Source organism: Ictalurus punctatus, chromosome 23, assembly GCF_001660625.3.
Source record: "Ictalurus punctatus breed USDA103 chromosome 23, Coco_2.0, whole genome shotgun sequence".
Classification (NCBI taxonomy): Eukaryota; Metazoa; Chordata; class Actinopteri; order Siluriformes; family Ictaluridae; genus Ictalurus; species Ictalurus punctatus.
In genome coordinates, this window is record NC_030438.2 from 9,350,001 (window position 1) to 9,365,763 (window position 15,763).

At 41.4% G+C, this 15,763-nt stretch overlaps 1 protein-coding gene across 3 annotated transcripts in view; it reads left to right on the forward strand.

Annotated features, from left to right (window-relative positions):
* Window positions 1-13,225, forward strand: part of map3k15 (mitogen-activated protein kinase kinase kinase 15) — a 29,142-nt gene extending 15,917 nt beyond the window's left edge. For all 3 annotated transcript variants that reach the window (XM_053674768.1, XM_017453028.3, XM_053674769.1), the window contains exons 16-31: window positions 481-568; window positions 730-863; window positions 940-1,067; window positions 1,654-1,784; window positions 1,911-2,016; window positions 2,387-2,544; window positions 2,896-3,079; window positions 4,239-4,416; window positions 7,275-7,449; window positions 7,559-7,747; window positions 8,692-8,797; window positions 8,891-9,122; window positions 9,307-9,425; window positions 10,033-10,166; window positions 10,727-10,803; window positions 11,151-13,225. In XM_053674768.1, the coding sequence (XP_053530743.1) occupies window positions 481-568; window positions 730-863; window positions 940-1,067; window positions 1,654-1,784; window positions 1,911-2,016; window positions 2,387-2,544; window positions 2,896-3,079; window positions 4,239-4,416; window positions 7,275-7,449; window positions 7,559-7,747; window positions 8,692-8,797; window positions 8,891-9,122; window positions 9,307-9,425; window positions 10,033-10,166; window positions 10,727-10,803; window positions 11,151-11,241 (2,230 nt within the window). In that variant the 3' untranslated portion in view covers window positions 11,242-13,225. The remainder of the gene's footprint in view (window positions 1-480; window positions 569-729; window positions 864-939; window positions 1,068-1,653; window positions 1,785-1,910; window positions 2,017-2,386; window positions 2,545-2,895; window positions 3,080-4,238; window positions 4,417-7,274; window positions 7,450-7,558; window positions 7,748-8,691; window positions 8,798-8,890; window positions 9,123-9,306; window positions 9,426-10,032; window positions 10,167-10,726; window positions 10,804-11,150) is intronic.
* The last annotated feature ends 2,538 nt before the right edge of the window (window positions 13,226-15,763 follow it).

A 15,763-nucleotide genomic window follows, 5' to 3' on the forward strand; every position in this document is an offset into this window, starting at 1 on the left:
TGTTTATTTTTTTGTTTGTTTAGTTTTTTTTTGTTTTTTGTTTTTTTTGGAGGGGGAAGGGTGTTAAATGAATAATTATAATAGTAAATAAATAATTTAATATGTTTCTGAGTCTAATTTTGAAATGTATTTTTCTGCAATATGTAACATAAAGGAAAATACTTAATTGACTGATTTATTTATTAATTAGATAGACAATTAATGAAATAAATATAATATTAAATGAATGCATTTAAATTTAAATAAAGTGTGTTCCCGATATCCATAATGAAATGTCTTGTGCACATGTATAAAGAAAGAAATGAGAAATGAAACCATTTAAATAAATAATTAGAAATATCTTAATTATTTTAATGTTATTATTTAATAATGTTTTAGTCATTTTATTATGAAATGTCAAAAAACTGTGACACTCGAAGCCTGAAACTGTCTGTACGTGAAGGTTATGTTGGATATTGAGCTGTGAAGAACGTTCTGCAGGTTCTGCTCCATGGTGAAGGAGCTGATCTCAGACGGTTCAGGAAACGCGGTGGAGCTGGAGGGAGAGGGAGAAGGAGACACGCTGGAGGTGAGACGTTCATTTGCTGGAAAGTGACAGATCTAAATGATTAGACTAAGTAAATGTTGTGGACCAATCAGACGGCTTTTAGAGACCAATCCTGACCAGTCGGAATTGACTTGAGTAGCGCTGTGGAGTAAAACATGACGTGAACTCCACGTGTGTTTCAGTACGAGTACGACTACAATGAGAACGGGGACCGGGTGGTGCTCGGGCGGGGCACGTACGGAGTGGTGTACGCTGGGAGAGACCTGAGCAACCAAGTGCGCATCGCCATTAAGGAGATCCCCGAGAGGGACAGCAGGTGAGAACGGCGCCTCCGTGTGGTCAGAGTTGTGATGCCGTTCTGTGTGGTTAGCTGATGAGCGTAATGTGTGCAGGTACTCACAACCGCTGCACGAGGAGATCGCTCTGCACAAATACCTCAAACACAGGAACATCGTCCAGTACCTGGGCTCCGTCTCCGAGGACGGGTACATCAAGATCTTTATGGAGCAGGTTCCCGGGGGTACGTGTGTGAGTGTGTACATGCACTTCAGAAAAAGAACTAGCGTCTAGCCGATACAATTGCAATCATGGAGATTAGCAGTATTTGGTTTTATAATAGAAGGTAAACCCTACACTCTTAGAAGATCTGGAACCATTAAGGGTCCTTCAGTTGTCTCTCTGAGGGAACCGTATGTAGAACTGTACAACAAGGTGTTGGGGTTCCAAGGGTTCCAAAGGGTTCCAAGTAGAACCCTGTTTTGGAAGCTACTGTGAGAAACCTTAATTATCCAACAAACACTTTAAGAACCCTTCAAGAAGCTTTTTTTTAAGAGTGTGTGTGTGTAATAACTGGGTAAGTGTGCGTTAAACTACAAATTATTGTTCATTACTTTCTTCTTAACACCTAGAACCTTTCAGTCTACACTCAAGGATTAATCATAAGCTCGGTCTTTGTGATGTCACAAAATAAACTCCAGTGCTTTGGACCAATTACACCCAATACGCAAATTTCGACTTGCATTTTTGATGAAGGTAAAGTTGTGTCTACAATTTTTAATACTTTTTTTTATATATGTGTGTGTACACACACACACACACACGCACAGGTAGTTTATCAGCGCTACTCAGGTCGAAGTGGGGTCCTCTAAAAGAAGCCACCATCATCTTCTACACACGTCAGATCCTGGAAGGTCTGCGATACCTGCATGAAAATCAGATTGTCCATCGAGATATTAAGGTAAATACGGCGGAGTTAACATTTAACCTGTGTTAATCATCCAGGAGAGTGAGGAGGAGAGTTTTTTACACTTTAACATGCTGTTAAACCATTTTACTGATTGGTATTGATATATTTCCTCCACAGGGAGATAACGTCTTGGTGAACACTTACAGCGGCGTTTTAAAGATCTCCGACTTCGGCACGTCGAAGCGTTTGGCCGGAGTGAACCCCTGTACTGAGACCTTCACCGGTGAGTCGTTAAATATAAGATAATATAATCTAAATGTGAGTATGTTTAAGATATTTTGCGCTCCGCTGGATTGTTGAAAAGTCTGATGAAGGGAAATGTGGCGTGGTGAAGCGGACTGAAGGCCGTGATCACGTTCCTGTGAGAAGCTTTTCTCCTCGTGTAACTGGAGTGCTGCAGGAGTAATTACTCTCGCAGTCGGGAGCGTGTTTGTGTTTAATTACTGAATGATGGAGTACAGAGCAGGTGCACTTTATTCCTCTCCTCCCTCCTGTTTTACTTTCTCCTCACGCCGGTCTGCACTGGATTCACCGCCCGCTTTCATTCCACGTTCTCTCTATTTGTTTGCGATGTTCTTGTTGGGTTTTTTTAGGGACTCTGCAGTACATGGCTCCTGAGATCATTGATAAAGGTCCTCGGGGTTACGGCGCGCCGGCTGATATCTGGTCTCTCGGCTGCACCATTATAGAGATGGCGACTGGAAAACCTCCGTTTCACGAGTTGGGCGAGCCGCAGGCGGCCATGTTTAAGGTAAGCACCGTGGACCAGCATTTCTGTTTATGTGTTTATTCGTCGTTGTTTTTTTTGGTTAAGTAAGCTAGAAGTTCACATACATATAGACAGTCACATGCAAACATCACACAAAATATTTTACACATACACGTTTTGTATGCTGACGAGAGGAGCTGATTTGATTGGTTATTGTAGCATCACGAGTGATTCTTTCTGACTCCGCCCCTTATTACCATTACCAATGATCACATAAACACCAAGCCTAAACCTCACATTCTCATGCCTTTGCATTATAATGATAAATATTAATAATCAAAGCCCTTCATGTCACGACATCATCTCAGTATCTCAGTCTGATTTATTTTCCAGGTCGGAATGTTTAAAATCCACCCCGAGATTCCCGAATCCCTTTCCCCTGAGGCCAAGTCCTTCATCCTGCGCTGCTTCGAGCCTGATCCGAGCAAGAGAGCGACAGCCGGCGACCTGCTCAAGGACCAGTTCTTACGCCACAACATCAAGGGCAAGAAGAACAAGATCGCCTTCAAACCCTCGGGTACATGAAAGAGGAGACGCGAGAGTGCAGCGATCACGGACTTACTCAGAGCTGTGAGAGAGTCGGGGCAAACCCCACCCAAATGCCTGAGGTGGAATGTTCCAGATTCTCTACATTGTCTGAGACACACACACACACAAATTCCCGGGCTGCTTTAAAAACTCTGTCTAGACCGGCTCAGATCATCCTGCGTGGGAGAAAAATAGAAAATGGGAATTTTTCCTCTGCATTAGTAATTCCTTTGTTCCACGCAGATGGATTCATGGTGTTGTGTCTGAATTTCACCATTTCAGCAATTACACACCTTTATGTTTTTTAAATCCATTGATGTTGAGCGTCCGTTCATTTCTGCTATCGCGAAATCGCTAAATCCTGGATGGACTGATTCGTATAGAAAATGACTCAGCACCTTCTGAACAATCAGAATCCAGAGTTTAACCCCACTGTGGTGTAAAAACCAATAAACAACAAACTTTTACATTCATGGCATTTAGCAGACGCTTTACCCAGACTGACTTACAGTATCTCGTTTATCTCGTTTATCTCAAACATGATAGTAGCTCAAAACTATTGCATTTTGTACTTTTAATAAAAAATAAGTGTAGGTTATTCTGCTGTTTGAGGAAATTAAACACCGTGACTAAGAGCGAAACCATGATACTTTAACAATCCGGTCTTTCCAATGCACACACACACGCACACACACACACATGCTCACACACACACTCACACACGCACACAGCCGTGTTAATGATGGAACTGCATGTATCATGTTGGGTTGAATTTTGCTAACTGCATGTCTTTCTGTGTCTCTGGCGCCGGTCGGTGGCTGCGTCTGACGCTGCGCTCTGTAACAGTGTGGCAAGGTTCGTCTCCTTCTGCAGTTTCTGCTTCGTTTTATATTTCTATCAACATGCTGCATGCTTCTAATCAACAGTGCATGTGACATGTGAACGTGAATGTGCCCTTTTTAGCTTTGTTGCTTTTCATCATAATCTCTATATAAACTGTGTGTGTGTGTGTGTGTGTGTGTGTGTGTGTGTGAGAAATGATTTGGCCCGTTTGTGTCTCGCTGCTCAGCTTTAAATTTCACATACAATGATCTGCATATCTATATATTGTGTGTGTGTGTGTGTGTGTGTGTGTGTGTGTGTATCAGATTATATCCGCAGTGTGTCGCTGCCTGTGCAGTTGCAGGCCGAAGCCACCGGGAGCAGCAGCAGCGAGCCGGGCTCCGTGTCTCCAGACTGCGACTCCAAACACGACGTCTTCTTCAATAAAAACAAACGCTCAGGCTCCGAGACCCTCATCAAACCCGCAACGTCCAGCTTCCTCAGGTGAGCTTTACCTCCGGATCGATCGCCAGATGGTGATTAGTTCTCTAGAACAGCAGCTCGGACCGTAGCGCAGGTTTATATTAATGCGCTCGTTCTGATACGTTATCGTTTCTATAGTAACAGCTATCAAACCTCTCAAAGTTTTCTGTAATGGGACGTTTATTTAACATTTACGGAAGGAGTCTCCAGTGTCAGCGCTTTTCAGTGGTCAATAAAACACTACAGTAGTTACCTTTGACTGTTACAAAGCGCTGACGCTGGAGACTTCTACCGTAAATCTCCTTACTTTAACAGAATTTCACAATATCAACATAATTTTTTAAAAAGTCCTTATTACCATAATTTCCGGACTATAAGCCGCTACTTTTTTCACACGCTTTGAAAACTGCGGCTTAAACAATGACGCGGCCAATTTATGGATTTTTACGAGCTAACGCGCTTCATGCCGCCAAAACATTTAGCCTCGTCACATCGGACCAATGAAATTACCGAACAGGTCACAGTGGATTCAGTGGTTCAAATTAAATCAAACGCACTCACACTAAATTCTTCAGATCAGTCATTTTGCGCTTCATGCACACCCACTCATCACGGAAAACACACGAAGAAATGCATATGATGCAGCTTTCAAGTTAAAGGTGATCGATCTGGCTGTCGAAGAAGGAAATAGCATGCGAAGAGCAACTTTTGCTCCAGTCTGCGAGTGGATCCTAACAGCGTCGAACAGTGTCATAAACTCTACCATCACCAGCGGGTTTCGAAAGGCTGGACTGCTGCGTGATGAAGAGGACAGCACAAGCTCAAGGGCGAATTTGCCTCGAGACGTAAGTGACATTGAGAGCGACAACGAAAGAGAGACTGAGGAAGTGTGTGACGTAGTACCGGTAATTCTGACGCTGTTCAATTCCGACACTGAAGAAGGCGACTTTAGTGGTTTTAGTGCGCAGGAGGAAGATGAAGATAGCGATCAATGACTTTTCCTGGTAGGCAACTGTATTTTTTAATTTTTTAACCAGCCGTGTTACAGGCACTGTTCGAAAAAAAAGCATTTACGGTACGTATTTAATTAAAAGTTAAAAAAAAAATCTTTGTGTAACATCTTTCTGTGTAAATATCTCATGTTACAACATCTACACCTGCGGCTTATAGACGAGTGCGGCCTATATATGTACAAAAATTTTTTCTTTTTAAAGTTAGTGGGTGCGGCTTATATTCAGGTGCGCTCAATAGTCCGAAAATTACGGTAATACTAATGGATCGTCGACCATACACGTCCCTCTGAACGAGATGAGCCATTACTATAGAAACCATAACGTATTAGAACCAGCGCATTAACACATTAAACCTGTGACCAATTAGAATCCGTTTTTGTGTTCGAACGCGTTAACGTGATGTGAATTCACATCTCCTGCAGAAACACGATTCACGAAATGAGCTCCAGAGGTAATGAGGAAGGAATCTTTACCTGGAACAGGGTGCACTTTTTCCATTTTCCAGTTATTTTATGACACATACACACGGCTCTGCAAATACACAGCAGGACAGTGTGTGTTTGTGTGTAGTGTGTGTGTGTGTAAAATGGACATAACTGTGAAATAACACACACCTGGGAGTCTAAGGCATGTGGGACATGAAGCTCTGGGGAGACAGCAGTGCGTGTGTGTGTGTGTGTGTGTGTGTGAAAGCCTGATGAAGCAGAAGTGTTGAGTGATGCTGTAAATCCTCATCAGCGGTCAGCCACGCCCACTCCACAGCACCATGGTTACACTGTTTGATCGCCACTGAGGAATGAGAGGACAGGTGTGTGCTGGTGTCTGGCCAAGTGCGAGAGTGTGTGTGTGTGTGTGTGTGTGTGTGTGTGTGTGTGTGTGTGTGTGTGTGTGTGTGTGTGTTGGATGTGTTCCATGATCTGGCACTAATGTGATAATGAGTTTTTTATAACAGGCCCTCTGCGGTCACTCGTAAAAAACTCACGCACCTGATGGCTTTATAACCAGCGGCTCACATCCGTCATTACACACACACACACACACCTGTGCACACACACCTGTGCACACACACACAACTACTCTTCACTTTCTGCTTTGTTCTCTGATCATCCTCTGAGCAGCGCTCATCCAGAAGACCTGTGTGCATAACCATCACATCGGCTCGTTAATGTGTTCGCTCGTTAAGTGTGTAAGCGTCATGGAACAGGTGAGGTCACGCGTCCAGATGCACAAGCACAAGCTTTTATGTTTGTAATCAAAGTTCCTATGTTTAAAATCAGCAGCTGCTTAATGTGGGACAAATATCTGAGCACACTGCCCTTACACAGGTGTACTGTACACACACACACACCCGCATACACACGCACACACACATACACACGCACGCACACACACACACACACACACACACACACACACACACACACGTCTCCTGGCTGCAGAGGAACGCTTCTGAAAATGGAAACGCATGAAAAGGTTGCCTAGAAGCAAATCTTAAAGCATTAGTGATGTGAGGAAGATAAATCATAAATTCATGGCTACACGCCGAAGTCCTGCGTTCCTGTGTCCTGGAAACCAATGAAAATAAAACGTCTTCGCTGGTGAAGTGCGTTAACACACACGCAGGGAAACAAATGGGTTTATGATTATTAGAAGAAGATAATAAAGTTTATAATGTACATAGCACGTCGTGTTCACGCCAAAACGTTAACGTCACACTCTGTCCTCACGTCACGCTCTGTCCTCACGTCACGCTCTGTCCTCACGTCACGTGTATGTGTCAAAATAATGTTCCCATCTAAGACCCTAAGAATGTCGAGAACCGAAGTGCGGTTGTACCAAGCAAATGAAATGTGTGTTCTGTCCAAGCGTTCCTGATGAAAGCCCGACGTCAGAGGACCGAAGTTCTCCGGCCTCGTCTGAGAACAGCGACTCGGGACTGTTCCTGCTGAAGAAAGACAGCGAGAGACGAGCAATCCTCTACAAAGTTCTGAACGAGGACCAGGACAAGGTCACGTCCAACCTCCTGGAGAACCACGTGCAGGTGTGACTGCTGATGTTTACGGGTTCTGTAGTGAAGGTCTGTTCCATAATGAAGGGAACATCTGAAGTGTGTGTGTGTGTGTGTGTGTGTGTGTGTGTTTTGGTCTCAGGGCAGCACGGAGGAGCTGAAGCTGTCTGTAGATCACATCAAGCAGATCATCTGCATACTGCGGGACTTCATCCGTTCTCCCGAGCGCCGCGTCATGGCCTCAACCATCTCCAAGCTCAAACTGGACCTGGACTTCGACAGCACCTCCATCAACCAGATCCAGCTGGTTCTGTTCGGCTTCCAGGACTCGGTCAGTGTTCAGTAATTTTACAGGTGTACAGGTATCTCACGCTGCCCTGAATGCTGTGGAAGAAGCCATGAAAGGATTTTCTTTTTTCATTTGTGTAACCTGTTCAGATGATCAGATTCTCCTCAACATTTGGATTTCAAGACCTTTTTTTAGTATCATAACAGTTTTTAAAAACGTGTAAATGCCATAAAAAATAAGATAGATAAATAAATAAATAAATAGCTGTTTGATATTTATTCAGTGGAGATTTGGATTGGGATTAACAATAACGTCATTAAACTGACAAATTTGTAATTTTTTGGCTGCTAGTACTTTATTCTAAAATAATTGGTGTTATTATTTAATTCTTTTATTTCATGACAGATTAGCATATCTGATACCTCACTGGGTCTCCTCCCAAACAAGCACAAACTAAATGTTTATTCTGAACTTTTTTACTCTTATTTTACTTCCATGATGCTGATGTTTGAGCTCCGCATCATCCTTCTCAGCAATACTGATGCCACAGCGCCCTCTGGTGGCTCCGCCCCCTTCCTCTAAGCTGTGTATCCAAACCCACTGTGTTGTTATTTTAATAAATCATCTAGTATTAATATTGCCCTACATCTCGCTGAGTCTCTCAGTGTGAACGGGATTAAGATGATTAGTCCGGCAGCAGGTGTGTTACCGTAGCAGGTGTGTTAGCGCAGCAGGTGTGTTAGCGTAGCGGGTGTGTTAGCGCAGAGTTCACACTGTTCACTATGGATCTCTGGTAGCAGGACTGTGTGTCTCTGGTTTAATTTGTAAACTGAGACTAAAGCTCATGGCTAATTGATCAGCACCTGTACCTGAAAACATGCTGATTAGACACGGATTAAGTCCTGTCTGCAGGATAGAAACTCCATCATTTAAAAAAAAAATAAATGTATTAACCTCTTTCTGTTCGTCCACTGTGCGTGTTTAAGGTGAATAAAGTTCTGAGGAACCATCACATTAAACCCCACTGGATGTTTGCAATGGACAACATCATCAGACGAGCCGTCCAGGCTGCAGTCACGATATTAATTCCAGGTACGAGTGTGTGATCTCAGGGTCAGTGTGTGTGTGTAATGAAAAAACTCCTAACCCAGCTGTGATGAAGTGGATCTTTGCATCTTACTCCAGAGCTGCAGACTCACTTTGGCCCGGCGTCCGAGAGCGAAGGAGCCGAGAAAGACGCTGACGATGTGGACGTGGAGGAGGACGGCGACTTCGGTACAGTCGAGAACGTCGCTCCGGAGGACACAGGCCTCACCTCAGGGGTCAGCACCCTCAGCTCGGTCATTTCCCACGATTCCCTGCGGCCTCAGCATCCTCTCGGAGCACAGCTCGCGCGCCTCAAACAGGAGACGAGCAGGTACACACTCCACCTGTGTCGTTCTGGTGGTCGATTCATTTTCCATAACAGCAACTCTGACCCTGGTGTGGTATTGAAAGTCATCCAGAACAAATCAGAGTGTATAAGGAACTGCAGGGGACAGTATTGTAGACGAAATGTTTAAGGTTTTTTAATGACGTTTTCTTGCCTCGTGTCTGTCCAGGCTCCTGGAGGAACTGGTGCAGAAGGAGAAGGAGTACCAGCAGGTTTTGAGGCAGACTCTCCAGCAGAGGGCGCACGACCTGGAGCTCTTCAGACTGAAAAACCAGCCTGCAGCTATGAGTGTGTTATACTGCATTATCAAAGGAATAGTTTACCCAAAAATGAACATTCTCTCATCAGTTACTCATCCTTATGTCGTTCAAACCCATAAGACTTTCATTCGTCTTCGGAACACAAATGAAGACATTTTTAATGAAACCTAGGCGATTTCTGTCCCTCCATTTACAGTCCAGTAACCAAAACTTTCATAAAGGGAAAAAGTTCATAAAGGCATCATAAAAGTAATCCATGTGGGAGACTAATGGGACATGAGGGAGAGCAATTCATAACAGAATTAAAATTCTTGGCTGAACTTTCCCTTGAATATGTTCGAAAACAAAAAAAGCAGCGTTAATGCTCTCGAGTGGTGCGACAGAAAAGCAATCACGCTGTTGTACAGAGTTTTAATCCTGAAGAGGAAGCACATGTTCTCCTTCCTTCACTCTCAGGAGAGATAGGAGAGAGCTGGCTGGTGGTGGGAATTGACAAGTGATGAAATTTGGGGAGTAAAGGAGAAGAAGAAGAAGAAAACAGCATTAAAACAGATAATTTAATGGAAACAGGAACAATTAGCAACTCTGACGATGATCTGTTTAAGCACTTTGTCGGAATCTGTCTTGATTTTCAGATAACGGTGTCCTCTCGGTAGAATCTCCTTCTCCTTCTCCCTCCATCTTCCACATCACGGCAGAGCCGGAAGCAGATAAGGAGCTGAGCGACTGGCTGAAGCAGCAGGGGGCCGATTCAGAGACCGTCGACAAGGTGACGCTCTACATCGTGGTTTCATGTTTTCAGGGAGCTTGTTTAGGACACACCATGTCCTCCATATCACCCTGAGATGTGTTGTTACTCTGCTCTCCTGCTCCTCCTCTCCTCACAGCTGATTTAAACTTCCTTACCTGTCTTCTTTTCCCTCATATTTGATTCTGAAATGCATAATAATAAGGAGAAGAATATCCATTAACACTCTGTGCTATATAATCTTTATTTTAAACATATGACATTTAATTTTTAAGATCATTCACCTGTACACCTTCTTTAAATGGCTTGATTCTCTGTCCTGATGTCCCAGTAAACCTAATATATTATTGCTCAAGTGGGAACAGAAGAAATAAAATGCAATTGATTTTAACCCTTTACTTCCCAAGGAGGAGCTCAGTCAGGGGTTTAGATCAGTGACGTAATAATATAATATACAGAGATTCAAATTTAAGTGTTTCACTTTACCAATATTCACCATAATTACTGGATTTATGTCTCTGCTTGTGTGTGTGTGTGTGTGTGTGTGTGTGTGTGTGGTGTCACACTGTGTCTCTGATCAGTTTGTATCGGAAGATTACACACTAAACGATGTTCTCAATGATGTCACCAAAGATGACCTGCAGTACATGAGGCTGAGGTAATAAATCAAACAGCTCAATTTCCACTGTTGTGTTTTAATCGTGTGTGTGTGTGTGTGTGTGTAAATTAGATTCTTTTATTTCTGAATCAAAACGTACAGTGGTTTTTACATAAAATTTCCCCAAATTAGTATTATGCAAATCTGAACTCTCCTTGCACCATTAATCCAGTTAAGTCGACTTGCAATAATAGAAATGCATTATTATTTTTTTGCATAAATTGTGAGAAAAGCTGTGATCTGTGAATTCTTGCCCATTTTTGAAAACTTTTTTGCGTGTGTTTCTGATTGTGTGTGTGTGTGTGTGTGTGTGTGTGTGTGTGTGTGTGTGTGTGTGTGTGTTACAGAGGCGGTATGTTGTGCCGTATCTGGAGAGCCATTCAGAGGCACCGAAGTCGAGAGCAGAGGAGAACACGGAGCGATGATGAGACCGAATGAGCAGAGTCTCGTTTCTCCTTCTGAAAAACTTCTGAATTGACCTCATGCTTTAAAGCACACACACACACACACACGCACACACACACACACACACACACACACACACACACACACACACACACATACATACATACAATCCTAACACACCCAGACCTGGAAATATCCCACCACCATGTTTCCACTTCATGCCACTGGTTTGTTTGTTTCCTTTTCATTTCAAATTTGCATGCGAGGCCTTTCCCAACTCTCAGCCTGAACTTCCCCATGACGTCCATGATGGAACTGTTCCTCTGACCTTCCCTGGGGAAAATCCACTGCACTCTTCTGGATGTGTCTGTGTTCTCATTGTTGTTGTTGTTGTTGTTGTTGTTGTTGTTGTTATTAGTATCTTCTCTTTTGGTTTTTTGATGGTTGTCTGCAAATTCTGCGATATGATTGGCTGTCAGGTTCGTACGTTCCTCATGTTCACACTCTGAAACTATCACAGGCGTTAGATTTCCTGATACGGCGATCATCAGCGAACATGAAGATCTATTTTGTGTTTTTTGACGCACAAGTCTGGGCAAGTATTCAAAAAAAAAAAACCCCAACAGATTCACCAAGACAGCATCACCAAGTTGGACTTCCTGTTGGACTGCTTCGTGGATAATGTTTAAAACCTCTGTGTAAATTCAGTTATTATCTCTAAATGTCATATTTATTGAACCATCACCCTGAGTATTTACAAATAATTCAGAAGCACGAGTCAATAAATCAAGCAAAAACCTGAATATTTAAAAGGAAAGTTGAACATAGCGTTTCGTCGTAGCGTTTCATTGCGCATTAAAAAAATTCTAAACACAGATTTTTTTCCAGATTATATACAGTGCAAAAGTTTGCACACCCTTAGGACAACATATATAGTAGAAGATCAAGAAATGCTCGTTCATTTAAAAAAATAGCATATAGATCAGATGAATAGTGCAAAAACATTTTAAAAAATAATAATAAATTCAGTTCAAAAGTTTGTGATGTTAGATAAATATTGCAATATTTTTTCCTGCTTTGATTTTAATCTGTTTTGGATTGTTCCAGAAAACTTCCCAATTCATAATTCTGTTTTGTTTGTAGATGAATTATAATACAGGGCAACAAAATGTACGGTTTCCATTCATCAAACTTAAGGGGCACAAACTTTTGCACTCGGCAGTATTTTATACAGGATGTATTATATATTGTATACTCAATCAGAGTGCAGCCATCAAGATTCTGAAGCTTGTGGCCAGAAATGTGTAAGAAATTAGACTAATGAATAGTTGAAAAGCCATGAAATAGCATCAGTTCATCTGTTCAAAAGTTGAACAGAACCCCCCCCCCCCCCCCCCCCCCCCCCCCTTCTAAATGTGAGATGTATATTCTCTAGGACTTACAGGGTCAGTGCGAAATGAATTTTTTCTGCTCTCATGTTTTGGATTGTTGACTTGTTCCAGGACACACCCACGTTTTATGTTTAAACATTTCTTTTTGATGAATTACAAATGAATTACGAATCTGAATTTTGAACTAGAGCTGCAATTTCCATTTCTGTTTACCATTTTACAAAACCTTCGGGTAAACCTTCGGGTAAATGTACAAACATTTGCATTCAATTACACGTCTGCGCATTTATAAAATGTCAGTGTTTTAAAAATGTTTGCGTGTCCTGACAAACGTATAAACAAGAAATTTGCATCGATTCAGTTGTTCGGTTGAGTCAAACTAAAAAAACTAAAAATACTAATAAATAAAATTAAGGCTTATTTTTATATTTAGGTGCCATTTTCATTCATTAGAAGCTTTTCCAAGTCAGTATTAATAAATTTGCTTCTGCTGGCTGTTTACGAGAAAGTCGTGCCAGTTGCAGAGATGTATATGATATTTATATTTATTTTTGATATAAGACGTACACTTTTCCATGAAGTGCCTATAAAGATTAGAAATAAATAAAAATATAAATAAACTGTTATTCAGTAGATTTCATTCATAATTGTATATTACACTGGAGTATGAAGATTGTTAAAGATTTACATTTTCATAATTCATATTTTCATATTTTAATAATAAACACTTCCAGTCAAAAGACTAACACTTTTTATAAAAATAAAAAATATTTACTTTAAAGTAAGGATTAATGCTGACAAATTTGTCTAAGACAAATGTGTGCTCCATATTGAAGTATACGTCCATGTATACATTTATTTCTGAATCAAAATATATTATTTAAAGGAGTTTTTACATCAAATTTAATTTAAAGTTAAATCAGTCAGCAGGAGAGAGCAGAGAGGAGCTCACTTTCTTTGGGAAGATTTAAACTTTGCCTCACACCTCCAGGGTCGGGGGTTTGATTCCCGCCACTCCCCTGTGTATGGAGTTTACATGTTCTCCCTGTGCTGTGGATGTTTCCACCGGGTACTCTGGTTTCCTCCCCCAGTCAGCATGGTAGGCTGATTGGCAAGTCCAAAGTGTCTGTAGTGCCCTGATTGTGCCCTGCGATGGATTGGCATCCTGTCCAGGGTGTACCCCGCCTTGTAAACAGTATGGAAAATGGATGGATAATTTGTTTAGCACATGTGTTATTTCGCGGTGTTCATGTCATCTTTATTCTAAAATCGTTTTTTTCTCTCTAAGTTTTGACTTGTGGTCTATTTAGAGTTCAAATGTTGTGCAGATCTTTTGGTCCAGGCTGAGGAGACTATTCTGAAGTGCTTTAGATTTCATGTTTGTGCTCCAGAAACAGGGCGGTCTGAGGAAATGTTCCCGTCATAAAGTTGCATAAAACATTGAAGTAACCGTCACCAGTAGCACTATTATTACCCAGAAAGGTATTTAAAACATTTCACCCTGGGGTAGGAGGTCAAGATGTTCAGAAACGATTCCAACATTCATTGAAAATGAATACCATTACATCTTGTCCCACACACCCAAGTTCAGTGGAAATCTCTGTGGCTCTGATTCATTACAGGTGTGTGTGTGTGTGTGTGTGCATGTGTGTGTGTAAGCATAAAACAATCACGAAATGAATGTGCAATTTCCTCTGATCCTATTGTTCTGTAAAAAATATCAGCTAGTCTGAGAAATCCAAAACAATTAGCAGCTATAAGAATCTCATGTATGTAGATTTAAGTCATTTATTCTCGGTAAATCAAATCGATCGTTTTCTTAGATTGTTTGGGACATTAGCAAATCCGAGCCTCAAATGACGTTAACATGATGAATTACAATTCTAATAATCCAGGACACAAACCTGATCTCTGATGAAAATCCTAGAAATTCACACAAAGATGTAGATCTCTCGTTTAAAAAAGCTACAAGCCATAACTCCGCCTCTCAGTTTAACTTTGACCAATCACATCCTTTCGTACAAGTTGGTGTTTCCGACTGTTCGGACATGTTGTTGAAGCAACTGTGTTGTTTTCTCTAATGTGATTTTAACCTCCTAAACGTGTGTGTCTGTGTTTAATGCTCCACATAACTCTTGTTTCAGTTCACACTGTTTATTTATAAAATATGAAGTTTAATGATGTGTTTTGGTAAATCTGCTGTATTTTATCTCTGAGAATGTTGAATGATTTCGTATAAAGCATAGGAAGTCATAGAGGAAATATTTTTCCATATAAACTGAAGTAAAATCCCCTCGGAAACTATTGGAACACAGTTTATGTGTTTGTGCATTACACTGAAGACATTTGGGTTTGAGATCAAAAGATGGAAATGAGACGAGAGTTTAGGATTTCATCTTTTATTTATTTCCTGGTGTTTACATTTAGATGTGTTAAACAAAATAACATATGCCACCTTTTGTATCAGACCACCCCATTTTTAGGCGAGCAAAAGTATAGGAACAGACAGTACTGAAGTAAATTAAATATTCGGTTACATATCCGTTACTCGCAGTAACTTCATCAATCCTGCGACTCACTGATACCAAACTGTTGGAGGCAAAAGAAACTATTTTTGTTTTCTACTCATTTGCATTGTTATTAGTGTCACTATCTAATTAATTGAATAATAATTTCATGAGTATTTATCAAATCAGCACCAGTTTCAGACACTACCATCAGCCAGCTACAACAGATTCAATTCAATTCAATTCAATTCAATTTTATTTGTATAGCGCTTTTTACAGTAGACATTGTCTCAAAGCAGCTTTACAGAAATATCAGCACGGTATACAGATATTAAAGGTGTGAATTTATCCCAACTGAACAAGCCACTGAGTGGCGACGGTGGCAAGGAAAAACTCCCTAAGATGTTTTAAGAGGAAGAAACCTTGAGAGGAACCCGACTCAGAAGGGAACCCATCCTCATCTGGGTAACAACAGATATTGTGAAAAAGTTCATTATGGATTTATATGAAGTCTGTATGGCGTTAGGAGCAGCCGTAGTCCCAGCAGTCTGGAATTAAAGAAGATTTGAGCTCCATCCAGAGGCAGAAAGGATCTGGATCTCTAGTATCTCCATAAATTCGTGTGGGGCTCGGCGAAAGGAGAGAGGGAGAAAGTAG